General features: G+C 46.2%; 1 protein-coding gene and 1 long non-coding RNA gene across 3 annotated transcripts; one reads left to right on the plus strand and one right to left on the minus strand.

The window, feature by feature from the left end:
- Nucleotides 1–2,127: 2,127 nt before the first annotated feature.
- Nucleotides 2,128–3,797, minus strand: LOC109313972. Its single transcript, XR_002102189.1, has 2 exons — nt 3,089–3,797; nt 2,128–2,485 (listed from the first exon to the last, which is right to left on the minus strand). It is a non-coding gene; the product is annotated as an uncharacterized LOC109313972 (long non-coding RNA).
- Nucleotides 3,798–4,024: 227 nt separating this feature from the next.
- On the plus strand, nt 4,025–16,755 carry GFI1B (growth factor independent 1B transcriptional repressor). Of its 2 annotated transcripts, none has more exons than XM_019540855.1 (7): nt 4,025–4,193; nt 9,259–9,387; nt 11,583–11,717; nt 12,296–12,558; nt 13,357–13,494; nt 14,049–14,214; nt 14,759–16,755. In XM_019540855.1, exons 2-7 carry the CDS (start codon nt 9,273–9,275, stop codon nt 14,935–14,937), a joined length of 996 nt encoding a protein of 331 aa, XP_019396400.1. In that variant the 5' UTR covers nt 4,025–4,193; nt 9,259–9,272; the 3' UTR covers nt 14,938–16,755. The 2 variants fall into 2 exon arrangements, with proteins under 2 accessions (XP_019396400.1, XP_019396401.1); XM_019540856.1 differs by lacking the exon at nt 4,025–4,193 and adding an exon at nt 9,877–10,020 and having other exon boundaries at nt 9,298–9,387.
- The last annotated feature ends 4,149 nt before the right edge of the window (nt 16,756–20,904 follow it).

Raw genomic sequence — 20,904 nt, forward strand, 5'->3', positions numbered from 1 at the left:
TATACAAAGGGATCACTTCATCTCTTGCTGAAAGCAGCAGCTGTTCTCAGATGCACAACATTATTCCCTTCGTTCTGGAGAGAGGGTGCAGAGTTCGGGGAGGAAGGATGGGATTATCTAATGCTATACGTTTTGTAGGCCATTCAGAACCCTCAAGCTACAAGCTCCTCATAGCTTGGGTCTAAACATCTTTCTTTCTGTGGACTAGCAGGAAAAATTCTGTGGACTTCTGGTGATCCACAGCATATACTTTGTGAATCCTTGACCTGATTCTTCAGCTCACGTGACTATTCCCCTAGATGCTAATGGGAATCTGTTCTCAAGGACTGCAGCGTAAAGCCTAGGTTCGATCAAAACAGGTTTGATTAGAATAGCACCAACAGTATCCTATCTGTGGGTTAACTACTGCAGTACTAACTGATATATTTCACAGCTCTGATCATTTTTCCTGTGGGCATGAGCTAGTTTCTCTTGTACTTGATAGGTGACCCTCCCTGGGGGGGTGAGCTAATTTAGGCCAGCTTTGTGCATTCCCATTATTTTGTATTTCATTTTGAGCTGGATGCTGGGTGTCCCCCCCCCTGCTGTGCAGGAGATGTGTTTATTTAATCTGCCTAGGAAAATAACTCAAATTAGGATAAGCTTCAGAAAAGAACTGGAAGCAATTAGCAGTGTTATTCAACTTTGACTTAATTAACATAACATTACAGTTGACAAAGGAAACACACAGGCACTAGTAGGGGTTTGCATGTGCTTCTTGCTGCTTCACAGTGAAGCAAAGAATCCTTCAGTAACCGTGGTGCTTGTGCATTCTTATTTAGATGCATACTGAACTTAAATGTCTTACCCACCGTGTCGGCTGTGATTCACATGACATGTATTTAGAACAGACAGCATTACAGTGTACTTCCTTTAACACAAGGCAAGTCCCTTTTTGTTGCCATTTGCTCATATTGTAAGGAACATAAGTTATGCGTATACTGGGCAAGTGCATAAACTGTTAAGTGCATAGCAGCTTCTGGCTCCACTGTTTGCCTTGTTACCTAACTGTACTCAATTTAACTGCATAATTGCTGAAACTACAAACCACCAATTTCCAGGCTTCTAAAGAAGCCCAGACCTGACAATCTGCTACGAGAAAGGTCCTGTCAATTCCAAGGCTACAATTACAGACGTAAGACCTCTCTAACATGAGGTGTGTAAAGCTCAGCACAGGCTCCTCCTGTAGTCAGGGAGCACTATATACATAAAAGTGAGGTACGTGAATGCCTGGATTACTGCATGCAAAAATCTAGAACTCTTGGTTCCAAAATTATAACTTTCATTAGACCAACTGAGAAATTGCAAAAAAAAAATCTTTTTCTGCAATTTTTTTTGCAATTTCTCAGTTGGTCTAATAAAAGGTATCGTTTTGGAACCACGAGTTCTAGAACTTTCATCTCAGACCAACATGGCTACTACATACATCCCTGGATTAGTGCATAGCCTTCTTCAGTCTGAGGCTGTGCCCTCAGAATACACCATACATAGAATTAAGCTGTCCTCAAAAAAAGCAATACTAGCCATGTTTTCAGTGTACCAAGAAACTGGCACAAGCCCATACATACAGTTCCATTCAGTCATCCATGTTAGCCTTTCTTCCTTCTTCCAGGGCCCTACGGAGTTTTTCTTCTGGTCATGGAACTTGCAAGGGAAAAGTGATGAGATGGGGTGTGAATCAGCTAGAGACAGGAACAGAGGCATATACCTTTCAGCTTCTATGGCTCTGCAGAGAAAGTTAATGCAGCTTCAAGTTCATCTATGGTGTGGATCCCTGGCAAGTCTCTGGGAGCACTGTCAACTGCAGGGTTTATATTTACTGCAAAGTATACCTGGTTATGATTTGTCCACAGCCAAAACTTCTAAGCTGACTACAGTGTTGCTTTCAGTTCAAGTTGGCTGGCCTGTCATTGGGCATGGACTACCATCCAAGTTAAGACCCCTCTTTACTAGCAGACTGCTCTAATTTGGACATAAGCTGGCACCACTCATGGGCCACTGGCCCTCCTCTTCTTCTCCAGAAAGAACAGGCAAGTTCTCCCACGCTTCAATGGGAACAGTTCAGAGAGTATAATCAGGACTAAGAACCAAAGGCAAGGTTTTATTGAGTGTATTCCTGGGTCCCTTCTGCAGCTACTTTACCCAGCAAGCAGCAAACCCCCAAGAGAGCCAGCCTGATTGGGTGGTCTGTTTTCCGCAGCAAGAATCAGATGCTGTAGCCGCTTCCACTCTAAATCATGGAGAGGCTTGTGCATAAAGCTGCTTCAGAAGCTGGCTCCAAAGTGCTTCATAAAATAACACATCAGCCCTTTCATCGGCTTGTCATTTTTCCTTTTAATTTAATGCTTGTAATGCTCTACATATGAAACCCTGAAGTTCCAGCGCACATCTTGGTTTTCCATTACAATGCTTGTTTTTGTAGTGAGAGATGTAATCCTTCAAATGCCTGTGTTTAAGAGGATGCAAATCAACTTCCCAGCACAATGCTTTGTGAACAGTTTCTTTCATGCAAAACTCTGCTAAATAAATAAATGTGGGAGGGAGGGTAGCAGGGAGGGATGCTGCTTCTATAAACAACAAGAATTAATTATGCAGGGCAATGAGAGAGATGGGCAGGATCAAAAACCTCAGAAATTTGGAGAAGCCTACATTCATATCGAAATCCCAGAGCAAGAGCCCCTGTTTCATGCCGGGGCAAGTGAGGAGTCTGTCTGCAAGCTCAAGGTGCAATGGCACTTGGCCATGCATTGTGATTTTAAGTAGTGCCAATAGATGGCACTACGAACAAAACAGCATGCAAGAATTGGCCTTCACAAGGCAGTAAAAGGACTGCCTGGTTCAAGTTTTCTGTGCAGCGCTGAGCACACTGTCAGAGAACAGCTAATAATAAATGATGACATACTTAGCACATGCCATAATGCACCTGTGTGTGAGGGAGAAGGATAGGGAAAAACAGACACCTTGGGTACAAGACATTATATAGATATACTGGCAAGCTTTTAGGAGGATAAACTAATTTTTGTTCAAAAACACGAGAGCATGCTAGTACCTCTTGCAAGTCACCTGTATTCAGAACTTGCTGATTCTGTCCCCGTCTCTACTGCAGAATCACCACATGACTTCGGGCTCCTCACTTTACTGCTGCTTCAATTACTCCGTTAACTAGTTGTTTCACAAGGGCATTATGCAGGTCAGTGATCTCATATTTGTAAAGTGCTTTCTGATCCTTGGGAGAAAGGAAGTTACAAACATTAAAATTCTTATTATGACTCATTAGCTGAAAAGCATATCAGAGAGATGTTTATTAATAAGCACGCATTATACAAATGATATATTAATACATTATATACCCAAATAATAACATACGTCTATATGCAACCATGCAAAATTGCAGATGTATGCATCCATCGATATACACAGCTGCCTGTTCATGCACCAAAGGTGCAATGTACGTGTGGCATACATTCCTAACTTTAGGAAAATGAATGACGGCTTTTCAGTTGCTAATGTGTGGGTATCACTATCTAATTCTTTTTTCCCACAGAAATTAGAGATGAAGATACATTTTGAAACAAAAATAATCATGTATGTATTAGTTTGTCAGATAGCTTTATGATGCTAACGTGTGCGCGAGAGATGGGGGGTCTGTACGTGGAAGATGTAAGGATGAGTTTGTGTATAAGAATACATGTTCCTTAAGAGCCATTCCTGATCTGCAAATTCCTGTTGGTACCTTATTTCCCTTTGTCATGCTTTCTGTCCATAGGACAAAAGATTATTTCAGCAGAAAGTCCCCTTGTCCCAATGAGTTCAGTGAGGTACTCCTGAACTTCAGAGCTGGGCAATGTGAATTCACTTCAAGTTTTCAAAGTCCTGGAAAGTTTTGATAAGCAAATACTGTCTGGGCTCTGCTTCTCCATTGGTTGTTTCTTCACCACCAGATTTTGACACAAATAATCTGATTGAAAAATCAGGGAGGGGAACAGGGGCAAAAACAGAGAAAGAAAAAAAAGGAGAAGTATCTATTTCAGCAGACAGCAACCAAGTGAGAAAGTGGAAGAAAGCCACACAGAGAAGGCGACGTCTTGCTGGCAGTTTGTCTGGAGAGATTTCAAGACTGAGCTCGAATCCTGCAAACCCAGTCCCCCAAACAGGTGATTTTTTTTCTTTAAAATACACTTTTAATGGCATTGTTTATTTCCTTCCTTTGATGAGCTTTTGAAAAATTTTACTTTACTTTTTTTTCATGCTTGCAAATATATGATATATTCTATTACACAAGGCAGTGACTTGGGCTGGGGATTTTTTTGATAATAAGGTGCTTGGGTAAAATAGAAGAAACATCTTTTAAATCTATATGCTGCATATTCATTCCACACACATGCACTCACCCCGCCAGTTGAAAAAAAAAAATAACAGTTGACAAGTACAGATAAGATATTACCATGCCTTCAAACACACAGGTTGCAACCAGCACCCTGCAACAGAACTCGTTTCCAGACGTGCCTCTTTGTACCTAGGCATAGAGGTCACATTAACAGGTGTTTCTGGAGCCAGATCTTCAGTTTAAGTTAACTGGTGCAGCTTTATTAACATCAGTGGAGCTCCGCCAGTTTACACCAGCTGAGGTTTCAGTCTATACTATTCAACATTTTTGCTTCTGACCTACCAACTTATTTAACACCCTCCCAAATGTTCAGATTGCTGTGACATGACTATTAACATGCAGACTGAGTTTGAGTTAACCCCTGACTTATAGTCAGGACTGTTCAATATACTAGGCAGAAAAATTACAACCAGTAAACTCACATAATGAGCTGACACATGAGCTTATATATTAGAAGGACTAGCAGATTTTAACATGTGGTACCATGTCGGGCTATTTATACTTTGAAGCCTGATCCAACATCCACTGAAATAAATGGGAGTTTTTTCACTGACTTCAGTGGATGCTAGTAACCAATCCCCAACTCACTTTTAAAGGACTTTATTTAAAAAATTGTATTTAATCAAGATAGGCAAAGCTCTCCATCCACCTGATGGGGAAAGTCATAATGGAAGCTTACTGCCCCTCACACAAAATCCATTGGCCCAAGTGTTCCATGGGGATGGGAAACTAACGGTTTCACTTCTCCAGTGAAAAAATCAAATACAAATGATAGCTGTTGTGAGTGAGTAGAGTTTTGTTAGGCAGGACTAGTGACTGGATGATCATTTTTGGGGCAAAAAAGATTGAATTATTTTTAAATGGAGCTGGTAAAACTTATCTGATTTGTGCTCTTAAGAAATGGAAGACAAGTGGGGAATTTTCCTTCAAAAGCAGAATCTTCTGTAAGCGAGATCATTCTTTATTCTTGTAAGATGTTTTGGAATATCCTCTAAATGTAACGTGTGTTGAGGGGGGGGGAGTTTCCTTCATCTTGGGAGTCATGTCTGAATTAGCATATAAGGTGGCATTCTGCCCTGCCTTCCAAATTTGAACAGAGCATCTGAATTTCAGGAGTTAGAAAAGGATGAAGTCAGCTTCAAGAGGTAATGTATGGTCCAAATTTAGGACTTGGTACCATATGGTACAGTCCTGAGAACACCTGCTGTTCTGAGTGATCCCGATGAAGTTAATGGAAGCACTTTACTGAAAGTTTGCAGGATTGGGTCCCTGCCTACATTAGGTCTCTCTCCATAATGGCATTCTTGGGATCTATAACCTACCATTCATTCTGTGAGTGCTTGAGCTGTAGGATGTCAGATTAAATAGAATTATGACCCAGAAACCAGAAACACCTGAAAATAACATGTGTGTCAAACTCCTTGCACAACTATCAGCTTAACAACAATAAGTGCTGCAACCTGCCCCCCTCCCCAAGTTTTGGTGAGATGTTTCCTAAAGCTGGTACTGGCCACCCAACTGGGGATGGCAGGTATTATGTAACTAAAGGTATTGTTGTGAGCACTAGGATATGTTTTCACAGGTGAATGGCAACTGCAGGTTGTTCACTTCTAAGGTGCATTAAAAAGGCCTCAGGTATGCAGGTTGTAGCCATACTGGTATAGAGGCAAAAGCAATCAGGACTCGTGGTAGAGGTGATATCTTTTATTAGACCAATTAGCTTTTTGCAAACAATTTTTTTTTGCAAAAATCTAGTTAGTCTAATAAAAGATACTGCCTCTACCTCGAGTCCTGATTGCTTTAAAAAAGCCTGATTTTCCAAACTGACTGGCCGCCCCTTTATGTGCCCCCTTTAGAACGTTTCAAATTCAGCACCCAAAATCCAGAAATCCCCAATCACTAGGCACTTCTGAACACCCAGGACATTAAATTTCCTCCATATTGAAACTGTTAAATTAGCCACTTACCTACTGCGCATGTTTCCTCTGCCTGGTTTTCCTGTGATGTTAACATGCACTCTAGAACTGATCTGATGCTGAATGTATATTCTGTGTTGAAGCAGCCAGAAGCAGTTGCATTTGGGATAGTCATCCCTAATTAGTCAGTGTATCTTGTGGGTACCCTTAGATGATAATCAGACAAGGCACCTGGCACAAAACAGGCTCTCTAAAGAGCTGGATTCTTAACTAAAGGTTGAATAAAAATATGCTGGACACTGCACTGGTGCCTTAGGACAAGGTGTTGTCTGTTGGAGGCGGGTTGGTAGTGCTGGTTTCCATGCAGATCACTGGTAGATATTAGGAACAGTTGACCGCTTGCTGATAATTTCTGTTTCAAAAACAGATAGCATTTTTCTCTCACAATCTGTGCCCCCAGCTTTCCTCAAAGTTGGTCGTGCAAATCACAAATGCAATCCAAAGCAGTTGTTAATTAACTATGCTGTGGGCTCCCAGTTCCTGTTTTCTCTGTAACGTGGGGTGGGGGAAGGTGACTTCCTTTTGTAACGTTCGGTAGTGCATCAAAGATTGTTGAACTCAGCACAGTCCCTTATTGGCAGCGGAGATACTGGGCCGTATTTGGATCTTAAGTACATGGGTGCAAATAAATTCAGACCTCCCATTGATTTCCATGGACCCTTTTCAGATTAGACTTGTGAGCCAAATTCTGAGCTCTACCTAGGAAAGTCCCACAGACTTAAGTGGAAGTTTCATGCACAAAGGACTTGCAAGGGTAGACCCTGTAACTTTGGGTGTGCCTGCACAGCACAACACAGGGTAGATTAGCTGGGCAGGAGTGCCTCACTACCATGGCCATACTGCGTGTTGCACTCAAACTAGCTCTGTCAGTTAGCTCCCATGTCACTACATGGAGACAGACATATGTTGTGTGCTGCTTAGGAGAAATTGGATACAGGATTTCATTTTCCCATGTGTGGATGAAAGGCCTGGCTCATTTTTAGCCCTGGTTTTTTATCCCCACTTTTAACTTCTGAATATCACGTAAAAGCTTTTACACACCATGTTTCATGTCACACTTCAGGCTCTGGGGAAAATGTGCAGGAGAAAAAAAAAAGAGTTAAAACAAGTTAGAAGCTCCCAAATTTGGCCCCAGAGATAGTTATTAAGCAATGGAAGCCCTTGGGCTAGATTTACAAAGGCACTTAGGTACTTCCAGGTGCAGCTAGTTCCTAGTGTAATTTACACAAGCACGTAAGTGAGTTAGGCACCAAGATCTCATGGATTTCAATGGGTCTTAGCTGCCTGCTTTTGTAAATCCTACTAGGCTTCTCAAAGCCCTTGTAAATCTGGTCCCTTAGGACCTTTAAAACAAAATGGGATCAAGTGATGGCAAGTACAATTACACACTATACCTGAAGGGGTGGACTCTGGGCTCCTAGACCTCTATACACTCTAAATGGTGCAGCTCCACAATCCATTCAGCACTTTCCCTCACTGCTCTGTCCTGCCTACTGAGATCATTCAGATCCTTCCTGCTCTACATGTGCCAGTTTTGTTCTTTTCTAGTACATATGTACATTACGCTTCACCTGTTCTCATGAAAAAAAAATGATCAGGCCTTCACCAGCCAGCTTGGAGCCAGGGTTTATTACAGATTTTCCACGCAAAATATATTGGGGCTTGCTTTTACTGCCACTGTACTGAACAATTATGGGGAAAAATGCAAATAACCATGCAAATAAAAGATCACCTGATCTTGCAGTGTATAACATAGAACACTTTTTTCATGCTTTCTAGGACAAGGCCAGTTATTAGCCCTAGAAACTGAGGAGGGAGTGGGAAAGGGGAGTGTTGGGTTCTGGATGCTGAAGATAACAGATGCATTGCAAGAGAATTTCATATGATTAAATTTCAGCATTTTGTTTGTTTCTAACTTGTGCATTTCAACGGCCTATAATATTTGGATCGGATCCAAAAGGTAACCCTTTCCTGCCCAGAGCTTCTGCTGTGCCTTCGCAGTTTGTATCTTTACCAGCCAAAATATAAGCTGGCACGGAAAAGACAGCTTTGTACGTATTATTGAAACAAACCCCATGGCACATCAAGGCTTGTCTTCTACTGTTCAGCACTGGCTCTCTCATGCTGGTGTTAGTATTATGGTTATTACTGACACTGCAGTAGCGGACAGGAGCCCAAGTCATGGACTTGGGACCCTGCTGTGCTAAATGCAATAAAAGCACAGAACTTAAAGACAGTCCCTGTCTCGTAGATGGTTTCCAGTTAGTTCTCCCCACTTTGTGCTCTACTGGAAAGATTTCAGTCCAAGATGTAACACAGCCAAGTGGCCACAGCAGTGGACTAGCGGCCAAGAATTGTGGGTTTTATTCCTATCTGACCCAGACTTATTGATTGGCTTTGGGGCAAGTCACTTAACCTGAACTTGCCTCATTTTCCCCTTCAGTAAAATGACAATCAAGATACTGCTTTGCTGCAATCAAGTGTGTTGGAAGGCCTACATCTGTATATGGCACTTTGAAATCTGCAGTCAAGAAAACCATTTTTGCATTCAGCACCAGAGAATATTTTGCAATGATACAGTCCTCTTCTTATCCCCATCAGTGAGCTTCAGCCATCTGCCTACTATGCTTTCCTTCCCCATTCCTAATTCCCCATAGTTGCTCCTCCATCCTGACTTAATGGCAGGGACTTTTCACTTGATTTCTCAGTCCCCATGTAATTGGTTCATTCATGAACATGGAAGCAGGTTTAACTTCTGGTCATTAAGATGCGATACAGTGAGAGATGTGAGAGAAGCAATAGCAATGACTGTTCCCTGCTACGATTTGCCTCCCATCTTTCTGTGTTTCTGCCCAGGAGGTGAATAAAAAATGCCACGTTCCTTTTTGGTGAAGAGCAAGAAGGCCCATACATACCACCAGCACCGCTTTGTGGAAGATGATCTGCCTCTATGCACCTGGGTTCCAGTAACCTCCCCCTGCACTGGTGAGTCAGTCGCCTGCTGGGTTTGTCCAAAAGTACCGATGAGAGGGGTGGAGGACACAGGAGTGCCACTGTGCTATGTAGTTTGTCTGTTCAACTCAGCTGAGTTAGCTTCAGTAAAAAGTGACTCTGAACTCATTAGACAGGGAGTGAAGACTTCCAGATGGGCCCTGGTATACAGACAACTAGCCTCGTCTCTATGTGAGCTCTCTGGCTCCCTCCCCTTCTCAATCGATGCAGCTGAATTAAACCTGCTTTAAGAAACTGATTTTGGCCTCTGACTGCATCTCTCCTTTGATTTGATGCTTCCAGGGTCTGTGCACAGATACCACACTGCATTGGAGGGCTTTGCACATACAAGTGGATTTAGAAACTTGAATGAATGCGTCCCATTGATTTCCAGTTCTTGGCCCTGATTGGACGGGGCCTTTTTTTTTCTTCTTCTTCCCTCTTCCTATTTAAATATAGGTATTTATTCTCATGTTATCCCAGAGGACAGGTCTGGCATATGCCATCGCATTGGCATGGATCGGACTAGACAGCAGTAAAGGCAGCTGGTTTCAGCAGTCCTCTAGCCATCAGAAGACATGCCTGTAATGGGTGCTTGGATTTCCACAGGCTCCATCTACACCATAGGTATACACTGCCAATAGGCCCATCTACCACCCATATGCTCTGTAGGCCTAGCCCCATGTATTTGTTCTTTCTGTGCGTATCCCCTGCTCTCTGACCATTACCAGCTATTAGTGCATTACAAGGAATACCACAGCATGGTAACACTTTCTTTTTATTAATATATTTCATGTTCCAGGTCAAATCAGCCAAATCAGTTCCAAATCATATCGATTGAGCAGAACTCAGTTGCTCCAAAAACTATACTGAATGAGCAGGCAGAATTCGATCATTCTAAACATTATGCATGGTGCTACAACCGGTGACCATCCTCCATCCCAGGCACTCACCCTGGGACTTCAGATACTCCCAGATCCATTGTCAGGCATCCTACATGCAGGCCCCACCACTTGATCTTAGCTCATGCAAGATGTTGTGAAAGGAGAACTCTCCTTCCTTCCCTGCCAACTGGGGATCAAAGGGCAAGGTGATATATGCTGCACCCACATAAAGCAGCCTTCCTTTCCCGGCAGCTTCCTACTCTCGCTGACCGCCCCCCTTCCCCCCCACACCTTGTGCTCTTCCACTGCTGTCAGTGAAGGAAGAGGACTGGGGCTGTTATCTTCATCCCTCAGGCACAATTCAAATTTACTTTATTCAAATTTAAGATCAACTTACAGTGCATTCTGTCCCTGGCTGGGGCTTGAGAGCCTGGCCCTGTGATGTCCCCATGTACAAGAGCAAGGAGATAGCAGGGAAACCTCAAGCTCTCTGAAAAATCCTATCCTTCCATGACATGTCTTGTCTTGTTCAGAACAAAGGAGGGGTTTAGACCTTTCAGTGCTGCCTTGTGCCCTCAAGCAGCCCTCCTCTGAAGTCTGTAGAGCTCATGTTTCAGATAATCCAGCTCCACCCTTTCCAGCATCAAGCTATTTGTGCACAAGGAAGGAGGAGGACGCAGTACTGGGCATCAGTCTGGCTGAGGCCCTTAAAACAGATCCATCACCTCTCTGATTCGTAACAAGCAAAAGGGGACGGGGCAGTTGGGAATGGCCAGGTGCAAAGAAATGTGGCACAGTGACTGGCAGGGAGACTTCTGAGCTGTCAGTCCCCCTCTGCCGCTCTGTGATGAGCCATTTCCCCTCTCTGTGGCTCACTCTCCCTGTTCCAGTCTGTAAAATCAAGATTATACTACCGCTGTCTGGCAGGCCAAAGTACATTACGCTGAGCACCATGCACAAATGTTGTTGGACACACGTGCGTTATCGAAGCACTCACATCCCTCTAGAATAGCACAACCCTCACTGTTGCACACATCAAGTGCATCTGCTTCTCCTCCTCCACCGATTGTTTGTTAATTGGAAGATGCAAGAGGGCAGAACTCAGATGTGTCTTCCCCAGGATGAGGATGCTTTGAACACAGGAGCTAAAGCACACCTCCAGGAGTTGTCACAATGGCAAGTTTTATTGACACACTGTTGAAGAGTGCAGTGTTGTATAGGAACACACACACACGGCCCCAGCTTATGACAGCCTTGTTATTTTCCAGCTGGAATAAACTAACCATGATCCTGTTCTGATTGCAGCCACAAGCGACAAGTCACCCAAGGAAATGAAAAGCCAGGACCCAGAACACCTGGTTCCAAAACAAGAGAAGGACTCTGCTGGCCTGAAAGAAGGCAGTGGCCCTGCGCAGTATCTGAACAGAACTTCAGTTCAAGGTTAGCGCAAGACCAGGACCAGGCCATATTCCCATGTGCTCGCTACCCAAATCTAGAGGCTCCTATTTTCATACCAATGGTCAACTATACTGTTTATGATGCAGCTCAGCTCTTTTGGGAGCCTGGCTCTGATTGATTCCTGGCTGATGAAGTATGATGCCTGCTGCTTTGCGTAATAACTCTCATTTATTCTGAAGGCATCAAAATAGACATCATTCTTGATGATCTGGTGCATCGGTCAATGAGAGGCTTTTGAAAGCTGACAGGATTTCATCCATCAGCACAGCACCCATCCTGCTTCCCACAGCCAAAAGGTAGGACCTTCTTGGCCTACAGGCACCAGCATCAGCAGCCAAGATAAAGGAAAGCTTTAGAGGTGCAAGCTAACTTGAGTTGGGATGCTCAGGTTTTTACCTATGCCACAGGCTGTGGTGGCCTTAAAGCCTGATGGCCGTGGCAAATAGGTATCATGGAATGAGTACCTCAAAGAAGTTAATGATGGAGAAAGTATTTGCATGAGTGTCAAACCCAGAACAGTCTCCATAACATTCTCTTCCCTTTCTCCTTTGCCATCTCAGAGACCCCCATCTCAGCTCTGCAAATGAAGGACTGCAGAAATTCAACAACCTCCCCTGCCTTCTACAAGCCCAATTTCTCTTGGGACACCTTCCATTCCCCTTACAGCTACAGACAGATGTCTTCCACCATGCAGTCCGCCCTCTTGGAGCACTCAATTAGCTTGTACGGCAGCCACCTCCTACCAAGCTCTGAGCCCCCAGTTGATTACAGCATGCATTACTCCCCAGACATGGAGACCTATCACTGTGTGAAGTGCAACAAGGTGGGTCACCCAGAGGACTCTCAGGGCTGGGGAGAGGCCTGGGGTAGTCTTCACATATGCGTATGTGAGGGTTTTATAAAATTATGCTGAAGTGCAAGAGGCCCATATGGAGACTGGCTGTCAGGGGGTCTGACATGATCAAGGATGGGAAAAGCCCATGCAAGCAAGGTGTAGTCGGGCTCACAGCTGTGCTAAGGTGCTACCACCTCCAAAACACAGCCCCTGCTTTAGCAGCAGGTCTCTGTGCATGGGAACCTGGCTCTGATAAGCAAAGATAACTTCGAGCCACAAAGCCTGGATTTGGATCTAGGCTTTACCAGAACTGCACCTGGCTGCATCTGGGGTTTGGGCTCAGTCCATGGAAAGGAAAGGCTGGCGGTCATGTTCAGAGTCAGATGGAAGCTTCAGGGAACATATGATGTTTGGATCCAGGAGTCTGGTTTGGGCCTATCTCTATGGGCAAGTAAAAAGCACCTTATTTGCTTTTACTTGGGGCAAATGAGGGGGACTGATGGATGATAAGTCCATAAGACAAAGCTCAGGCATCATTGGCCCTCTGGGAATGTCCCGCTTCTGACTCAGGCACTAAAAGCACCTTATTGGTACCTTATAACCAAGAAGGAGAGCAAGCAAGGGACAGCTGGTCATTCACCCTCCTGACAGGGAAAATGGTTTGTACAATTGCACAATATGTTGCGGCTCACCCGCCCCACTGGAGGGAAACGTCAAACTAGGGAAGCAACTGAAAAATGGATGCAGCTGCCCCCCAGAAAATTCACTGCAAACTTCCCTTCCCAGGTATTCTCCACCGCTCATGGCCTGGAGGTCCATGTCCGCAGGTCACACAGTGGGACAAGGCCATTTGCTTGTGACGTGTGTGGCAAAACCTTTGGACATGCCGTGAGTCTGGAGCAGCACACCAACGTCCACTCTCAGGTTGGTAGGCCATGGCACTCTCTCCTCAAAGAGGCTGCCTCCTCTGATACTTCAGAGAGGAGTCTGGGTGAACCCCTGTTCCAAATGAGTCCTCCTCATTAGCTACAGATCTCATGTGGGCTGATGCACCTTGTGGGCCTTCACTGAAGAACTGGCAGGTCCTCCTGAAAAATAACAGCCTCAGAGTCCTCCCTATGTGTCTGGCCCCCCAAATCTCAATGCCATGCTTACTAACTCTTTCCACCTGGCAGAGGTTCATTTGCAATAGTTTCCTCCTGTGACTCACTACACTCTGCAAGAGGCAGGACTCTGAGACACTGGATAGTAAACTGTTTAGAGCAGATGCCACACCTAACACTCTGAGGTCTCAGTCCATGGCCAGGGCTCTTACCTGCTGGTGTGCTACAGATAATAGTAACACATTCCTAATAAAAAGTGACTTGATTTGTCTGGCTCAGCTTGCTAACTTGGATGGCTTATGGGCTGTCCTCATGCTTCAGCATCTTTCTGTGACTGGAGATTCTGACAACCTGAGTTCTCATTTCCCCTAACAGGAGAGAAGCTTTGAATGCAAGATGTGCGGAAAGACTTTCAAGCGCTCATCCACCCTGTCCACCCACCTCCTGATCCATTCGGACACGCGGCCCTACCCCTGCCAGTACTGTGGCAAGCGCTTCCACCAGAAATCAGACATGAAGAAACACACCTACATTCATACCGGTGAGAAACCTCCCCAAAGCACAATGCACATGCACACCTGAGCCCACAACACTTCCACACACGCATGTGCATGGACGTATCTTAGGTGAAGGGGCACCAATGGATGACAAGTCCGTTTGTGGGCATGAGGCTCAGGCACCACTGGCTCCCTGGGAATGTCCTGCTTCTGAATCAGGCGCTAAAGCCAGCAGGGAAGTGTGAATGTATTTTCTGTAGAGTAGCGGGTTAAAGTCAAACACAGCTGACTGTCTTACTTGTGAGAGACTGGGAGGGAAAATGAGGGTGGAGGGGGGGAGTGAAGAAAGCATGCAATAAAAGACGAGGGTGAACAAGAGCAGAAAGTTAACAGAACGAGATGGAAAGACTGTCACAGGCAGAGAGAGAGACCTGGACTGGGCAGCTGCAGCAGAGAGGCCAGGCTCCCAGTACGCTATCCGGGCTGATCTCTCAGCCACAGAGGGGCCGTCGATGGAGGCCCATGAGCAGGGTGGTATCTGGCTAGCTGCCCAAGCAGAGCCTGGAAAGGTTTGTTTCTCTTCCCCAGGTGAGAAGCCCCATAAGTGCCAGGTGTGTGGCAAGGCCTTCAGCCAGAGCTCCAACCTCATCACTCACAGCCGCAAGCACACCGGCTTCAAGCCCTTCAGCTGTGAGCTCTGTACCAAGGGCTTCCAGCGCAAGGTGGACCTGCGGCGACACCGAGAGAGCCAGCACAACCTTAAGTGAAGCCCTTTTCTACAGCCGGCACTCAGCGACCCAGTCCAGGGACGGTATTCCCTCCCCTCATCCTGGTCTTCTCTCTTCCGCTGCTTGGCTTAGGGCACATGCCCTGGTTAAATGCCTACCTACTGCCCACGTTCCCCGGGGTCAGGTACAGCTCTATTGTTCACCCTGGTATAGCTGTACACACCCAGCCTCTCCCACATCCTCCGTACCTGGCCAAGAACAGAGGCAGAGCGAGTGTCCAGTGTCTGGCCTGGTTACAGGCATGAGGCCAAGTCCCGATCCCAGCCCCTCCGGAGCAAATCCAGAGCAATGTCCGGGAAGTCTCAGCTCTGAATTTACACTGGGTACAGAAATCACGTATCCTGTCTGCTAGCAATGAGGGGGGACTTCCAGGCTAAGAGCACCAATGGGCCAGCAGTCTGTGCTAAGATCCCTATAACCACAAGCTGCTTTGGTGGTTAGGAAGATAATCCCAGGGCATGCAAATCAGTTGCATTCAGTGAGCTGTGCTCAGCTTAGGCAAGGCCCCTGGAAACTTTCTCAGGGCATGTGTTTTGGGCACAGACACCTCAGCTCTCTTTCTTCCACCAGGGCTTTTATTGTGAATAGGTGAAAAAAAAAATCTATTATTACATTTTTATTTTGGAGCTGGAGGGAGATACTGAAAAATCAGGCCCTAGCTACCCAACTGGGTACCACCAGGTTAACTGCATGGACCTCTAAGACACTTGGTGCTCAGGACCATGCGGAAGCATGTTTCTTATCATTCTCATTCATGAGGAAGTGGATACCTCCATCTATCTGTGCAGTTCTTGTACCTATCAATATAGCACGTGATAACCTTACAAGCATTAGAAAAACAACGTAGCATTATCTTCTCCTTCCCTTCTGGTCCAGTGGTTAAAGCAAAGGACTTGGAACAAGAGATACTGGTCTCTCCTGGGCTCTTCTTGACCTTGGGCAAGCCACAACACTCATTTCTACCTTGGTTTCCCCATTTGTAAAAGAGAGTGGGTATCACATCTCAGGGGAGTTGTGAAAATTAATTAATTCAGGTTCCTTAAGCGCTCTGAGGTCCTCAGAGGGAAGACACTAGAGCAGGGCAAAGGATTATTATTAGTAGTAGTAGTAATATTAGAAAGATAAGAGCCTACAAATGAGCAATGTAGTGCCATACTGGCCAAATCATCTGTTGCTATGTTCCTGGAAATGCAGGGAATGTCTACAGGAAATAAGGTGGTGCCATGCTGAATTATTCAAGCTAGCTCAGGGACTGGCCACAATGAAGCCACATGAGCAAGGTGTTCCATACAACTTATATACCCTGCTTCTTAGTTGGGGTAAATAGCTCTCATACAGTGCTGCACTAATGTACCTATACCGCTCCCAACACCTGGGATGTGCCTAGTCACATATCCAGTGTCAAATGGTGACATCCCTGGGACCTGGCTTGAGTGTAGCCTCCCTTGCTCCCCTTAACACAGGGGAGTGAAAAGACAGCCTACTGTGACTGCCATTACACAGAGAAAAGAGGTCATGCAAGTGAGCCAGTTCACTTACTGTCAGGAAGAAAAGGGGCAAAGCCTGCTCTTGGTAACACCCATGTTAATTCAGAATAATTTTCCGGACTCCTGTACGGGTTCTCTTTTGTTTCCCCTCCTTGCTTTTCCCTTGTACACTGTAAATACATATTTATACTTATTGTAATGTTTATTTTTATGGGACTGTAACAATTTGTACAGATGTGATAGTGTTTGTCTGGGATATCTGAATTCTGTATATTAAAAATGCCCACTTCAAGGCTGGCTTTGTAGCAGACCTCATGCTGGATGTGGCCTGGTAGGTGTCTCTATAAGGTTCTAGTCCACAGCCTGGAGAAAAATTTCATTCTGGGGCACGAGGAGGAGTTGTCTGTACAATCCAGTGGCTAAAGCATGCTGAGCTGCTCGGGGATCCCTGTGCTCAAAACCTGCTCACCAGCGTGTGCAGAGAGCCTCACACAGGCAGAGGGTGACACACTGAGGAGCCAATCCTCCCATATCCTATAAAGCAGGTGTGCCACAAATTAACCTGTAACCACCCCAAGTGCCACTCTGATCCCTGTCCCTGACTCGTCTGCTGCTCTGCTTTCTGCTTCCTGCCCTGTCTGCTGCTGTGCTGCCTTTCTCCTCGCAGCTCTGCCCTGTGCCAAACACAAGCTGCCCACAGCACTTGTGGCATGCATGCTTGCCATCAGTTGGCCATCCGCCCTATAAAGGATATGGATCCTTTAATGGACACAGGATACCATTAGGAGCTGATCCTGGTCAGTGGTGGGGCTTGAAGGATCAGTGTAACCTGGGGAGAGAAGGGCCCTGGGGGCTTAGCACTGGGGTACTGGAGGACATGCACAGAGGCACACATGCTTCAGGATCAAAAGCCACTTGAAGCATGTTAAAAGTGCTGCCAAAGTATTAAGGAGCTCCCAAGATTATGAACTCCTCCACCGCTTCCCCCAGTAGCGGCCCACGCTTCCCAGAGGTGTGTGCCCGAAGCAGGTGCTTGTGACTGAGTCAGAGGCTGTGGGAAGGCAGGGCAGATGGCTGAAATGCTGGCACAACCTCAGCAGTAGCCAGGCCAAGAGTGCCTGTAAAACTACTTGTAAAAACAAATCAGGCAGCTGGACCTTTGAGCGCTGGTGAACAACAGGCCCAGTGTGAAGGGCATTTCCATTGTTATCTGTGGTTTCCATGGCATGGCACAGTCCCAGCCAGCAGAGGGGATTGGGATCTCTCCTCTCTTAATCTGTGCTCCCACAGCTAGCTCCTTTCCTTCGAGCCAAAATGCAGCTCAGTCCCCGCTGCCATTTATTTCCATGGTACGTGGTGAAGGCAGCAGCAGCTCCACTCTGGCTGTCATAGCTGGAAGCTGCAACAATGCAGCTAGAAGATGTCGTGGTCTGATCCAGAAGCCTCTGAGAGCTTCTCTCTAGGAACCCAAGTTGTGGAAAGCAAGCCAGCAAGCAAGGAGATTGGCAGGAAGGAAAGGAACAGGCAGAAAGTGACTTAGGAAAGGGGGAAGATGGGGAAATAACTTGATGTTTGGGGCCAGGACATCACAGAGTCTTCACCTAGGATGCACCTCATGCCCAAAAAGGCTACAGCTGTGGTGAGACTGTTTCTGCAGCCTCCTGCACCTGCTATTTCCTGTGGAGCTTCTCTGTTTCTGCCTTGTCAATCTACGTAATGAATTTAGGAGACCTTTCACATTGGGGTCCAACCCTGCAGGGCTTGCTGCGTTCCTGGCTTCTATCCAGCTTTGCAGCCCTTGTCTGGTAGCCAAGAGGGACTCATGTAATGGAGCTGGGGTTTGTGTGGCATCGGGGCCTATTCATAGTCTGAGAAGAAGCTGGGCTGAGCTCTTCTTTGTATGAGATCCTTGGGTTTCTAGGGTCATTGCTGTGAGAAGGGGTCATAGAGGCACCAAAGAGGGGTCTGCCTTCAACCTCATCTTATTCTGTAGACAGCTCAATGCGAGGGAGTGATGCGGTTACCCAACTCACTTCCAGTTATGCGAGAAGGGAGTAACAGCTATAATGAAATAATCAGCATGGTGTGCACAAGAGCACGTGCCCCTGTCAACGCAGTGTGCCCTCAGCATCGGACTTCCTGCGGCACGAGTCTGGGGCGCAGCCACTAGCTTACCTCGCTCGTTCAGAAATCACCTTCCTGCTGCGTTGGTCTCTCTTCACAAAAGGCTCTTTGCTGACGGGAGGCCCGAGCGACAGTCCTTTACTCTAATACCGCAGTTCAGAGCATTCTGCATTGAATTCCCTGTGCTGTTTTAAAGGGGGGAGAAAATAAAGAGGCCACGAGCAGCAACGCTACAGAGCACTTGCTCTTTGCACAGTTCCATGCACTTTAATGTGCCCCGCCTGAAGCTTTTGAAATTCCTCTGCAGGAGGGAGGAAGGAAGCAGAGTTGTGCCTACCCAGGACGCGCAGCACAGGGCTGGTGGAAAAGCATTGTTGTCTGAATATTGAAGTCAACCTGTTGTCAGAGTATGGGGCCCTGACAGTGGGAGCCAGATGTAGAAGGGCCGTGGAAGGAGGGTGCAGAAGTGAGATAGTCTGCGAGCTCGGCTCTGCTGCAACGGGGTTTCATTTTGGCTCAGATTTAATCTGATCCCGAGAGCTGCTAAACTGCCCCTCAGCTGGTCGTCGGGGGTGCTCAGTACTCAACAGGACCCTGCCACTGATGTCATCAGATCCCAACACACCTGCCCTTGCTCTCCAAACATGCAAATTCTTCTCAGTTCTGGCCTCTCTGAAAACAACCCCCTTCCACCATCTCTCTCAGCATCAAAAACATTCTGGCTGGTCAATCAAGGAAACAGATAACACAAAGCAAAATCTCAACTAATCTTTGTGGCTGAAGAAAGAGCTGATTGTTTTTGCTTCTCTCCAAGCCCTCCCTACCCCCTGCACTTCCCCAGTGCTTCTAACACCTTCATTCCTTTATTGGAGGAAAAAATCCTGATCCTTAGGCTGTTTTGTTTAGCAAATGAAGAACATGCAAAACAATTTTCCTGGCAGCTGCCACGAGAGAGAAAGGTGTGTGTGTATGTGTCTGCGCATGCACGCGCATGTGTATGTGTGTGCATATGTGTGGCCTTCTAACAACCCTCAGGAGCAGAGAGTTATGATCAAGGCTTGTCTACATTATGGAGCCTCCAACATTACAGCTCTGGTGACAGGGCCCCTAGTGAAGTTGCAACATTTAGTGATATAAGGGGGTTTTCTACCAGCATACAATAGCTCCTGAATAGCATAAGCCAAGCAGAGATTAGGTCCTTTTGTCAACAGGATTAGGTCCTCACCTGGGGCTCTGCCAACACTGCTGCAAAACTGTTGTGTATACCAAGTGCCAGGCTGATGCAGCTGGGAGGGGCTGAGGGAGGCATGGAAGAATGCTCTCTCAAGAGGAAAAGGATCAGTAAAAAAATCATCATGAAGTGGGGAAAGGGGTGGCAGGTGAGAGGCCAAACCAGCTTGAAGGTCAGGAAAGCCCCTCTGTTCAGGACAGCACTTTGTGGTCAGCACAATGAGGAACAGACTCAAGCGCAAGCTGAAACTGGGGTCTCTGAGAAGAGGACGGGGGAGCCTCACTTCTCTCCGGAGCAGGTTTTGAGGGCATCACCATGCTCCAGGCTTGAAGCCCAAGTACAGGAATGGAAGCCCTACTAGGTCCCACAGCCTCACAATGCAGCTGCAGACACACTCACCTACCAGCGCCTTAGCCTAACAGACAACCCTGACTATCACCAGGCCCTGTGGGCACAGGGAAACAGACTAGTGCAAATACTGAGATTAGGAACAGCTCCTCACAGGGGTACTGTACTCCAGAACAAGCGTAACTTTGATCCAAGACCACTATTCCAAAATATAATCTTTTAGTCTGCCATGGAGACTAAAACATACAGAGGTTGTTTCAGAAAAGGCACCTGGAACAGTTATTCCAGAAGAGTTGCCCTGGCCAATTCACCTGGTGTGGACAAGTCCTAATAAAAGCACCCAGAGCTATGCAGCCAGAGTAGTGAACAGGCACCTTCTTCCCTATCAGTCTGTGTGGACAGAAAAAGCTGATTTTGTGGTTAAAGCACTGGACTGGACTGAAGAGATCTAGCACAAGCTGTGTGGTATTGTGCGAGTCAGGGCTGGGTTTGCAAACCTGCTCAACTTCCACAGTCAGGGACTGGATTTGCGGTGCTAAGGACTTCTGAAAATCGTGTCCCTAAATATCCAGCGAGCCACTTCCCCTTCTGTCAATGGGAAGAAGAATTCTTTCTTTCCCGGGCCTTTTGTCTGTCTTGTTTACCAGTATGTACTTAAGAGATCCTCAGGAAGGTGACTCTCTCTCGTTAGCTTTTGCAAATCATGCTTACAGTGATGGGGCCTGATCTCAGCTGGGGCTTCTAGGTCTTACTAAA

Source organism: Crocodylus porosus, unplaced genomic scaffold (genome assembly GCF_001723895.1).
Source record: "Crocodylus porosus isolate Cpor-Errol unplaced genomic scaffold, CroPor_comp1, whole genome shotgun sequence".
Lineage (NCBI taxonomy): Eukaryota > Metazoa > Chordata > Crocodylia > Crocodylidae > Crocodylus > Crocodylus porosus.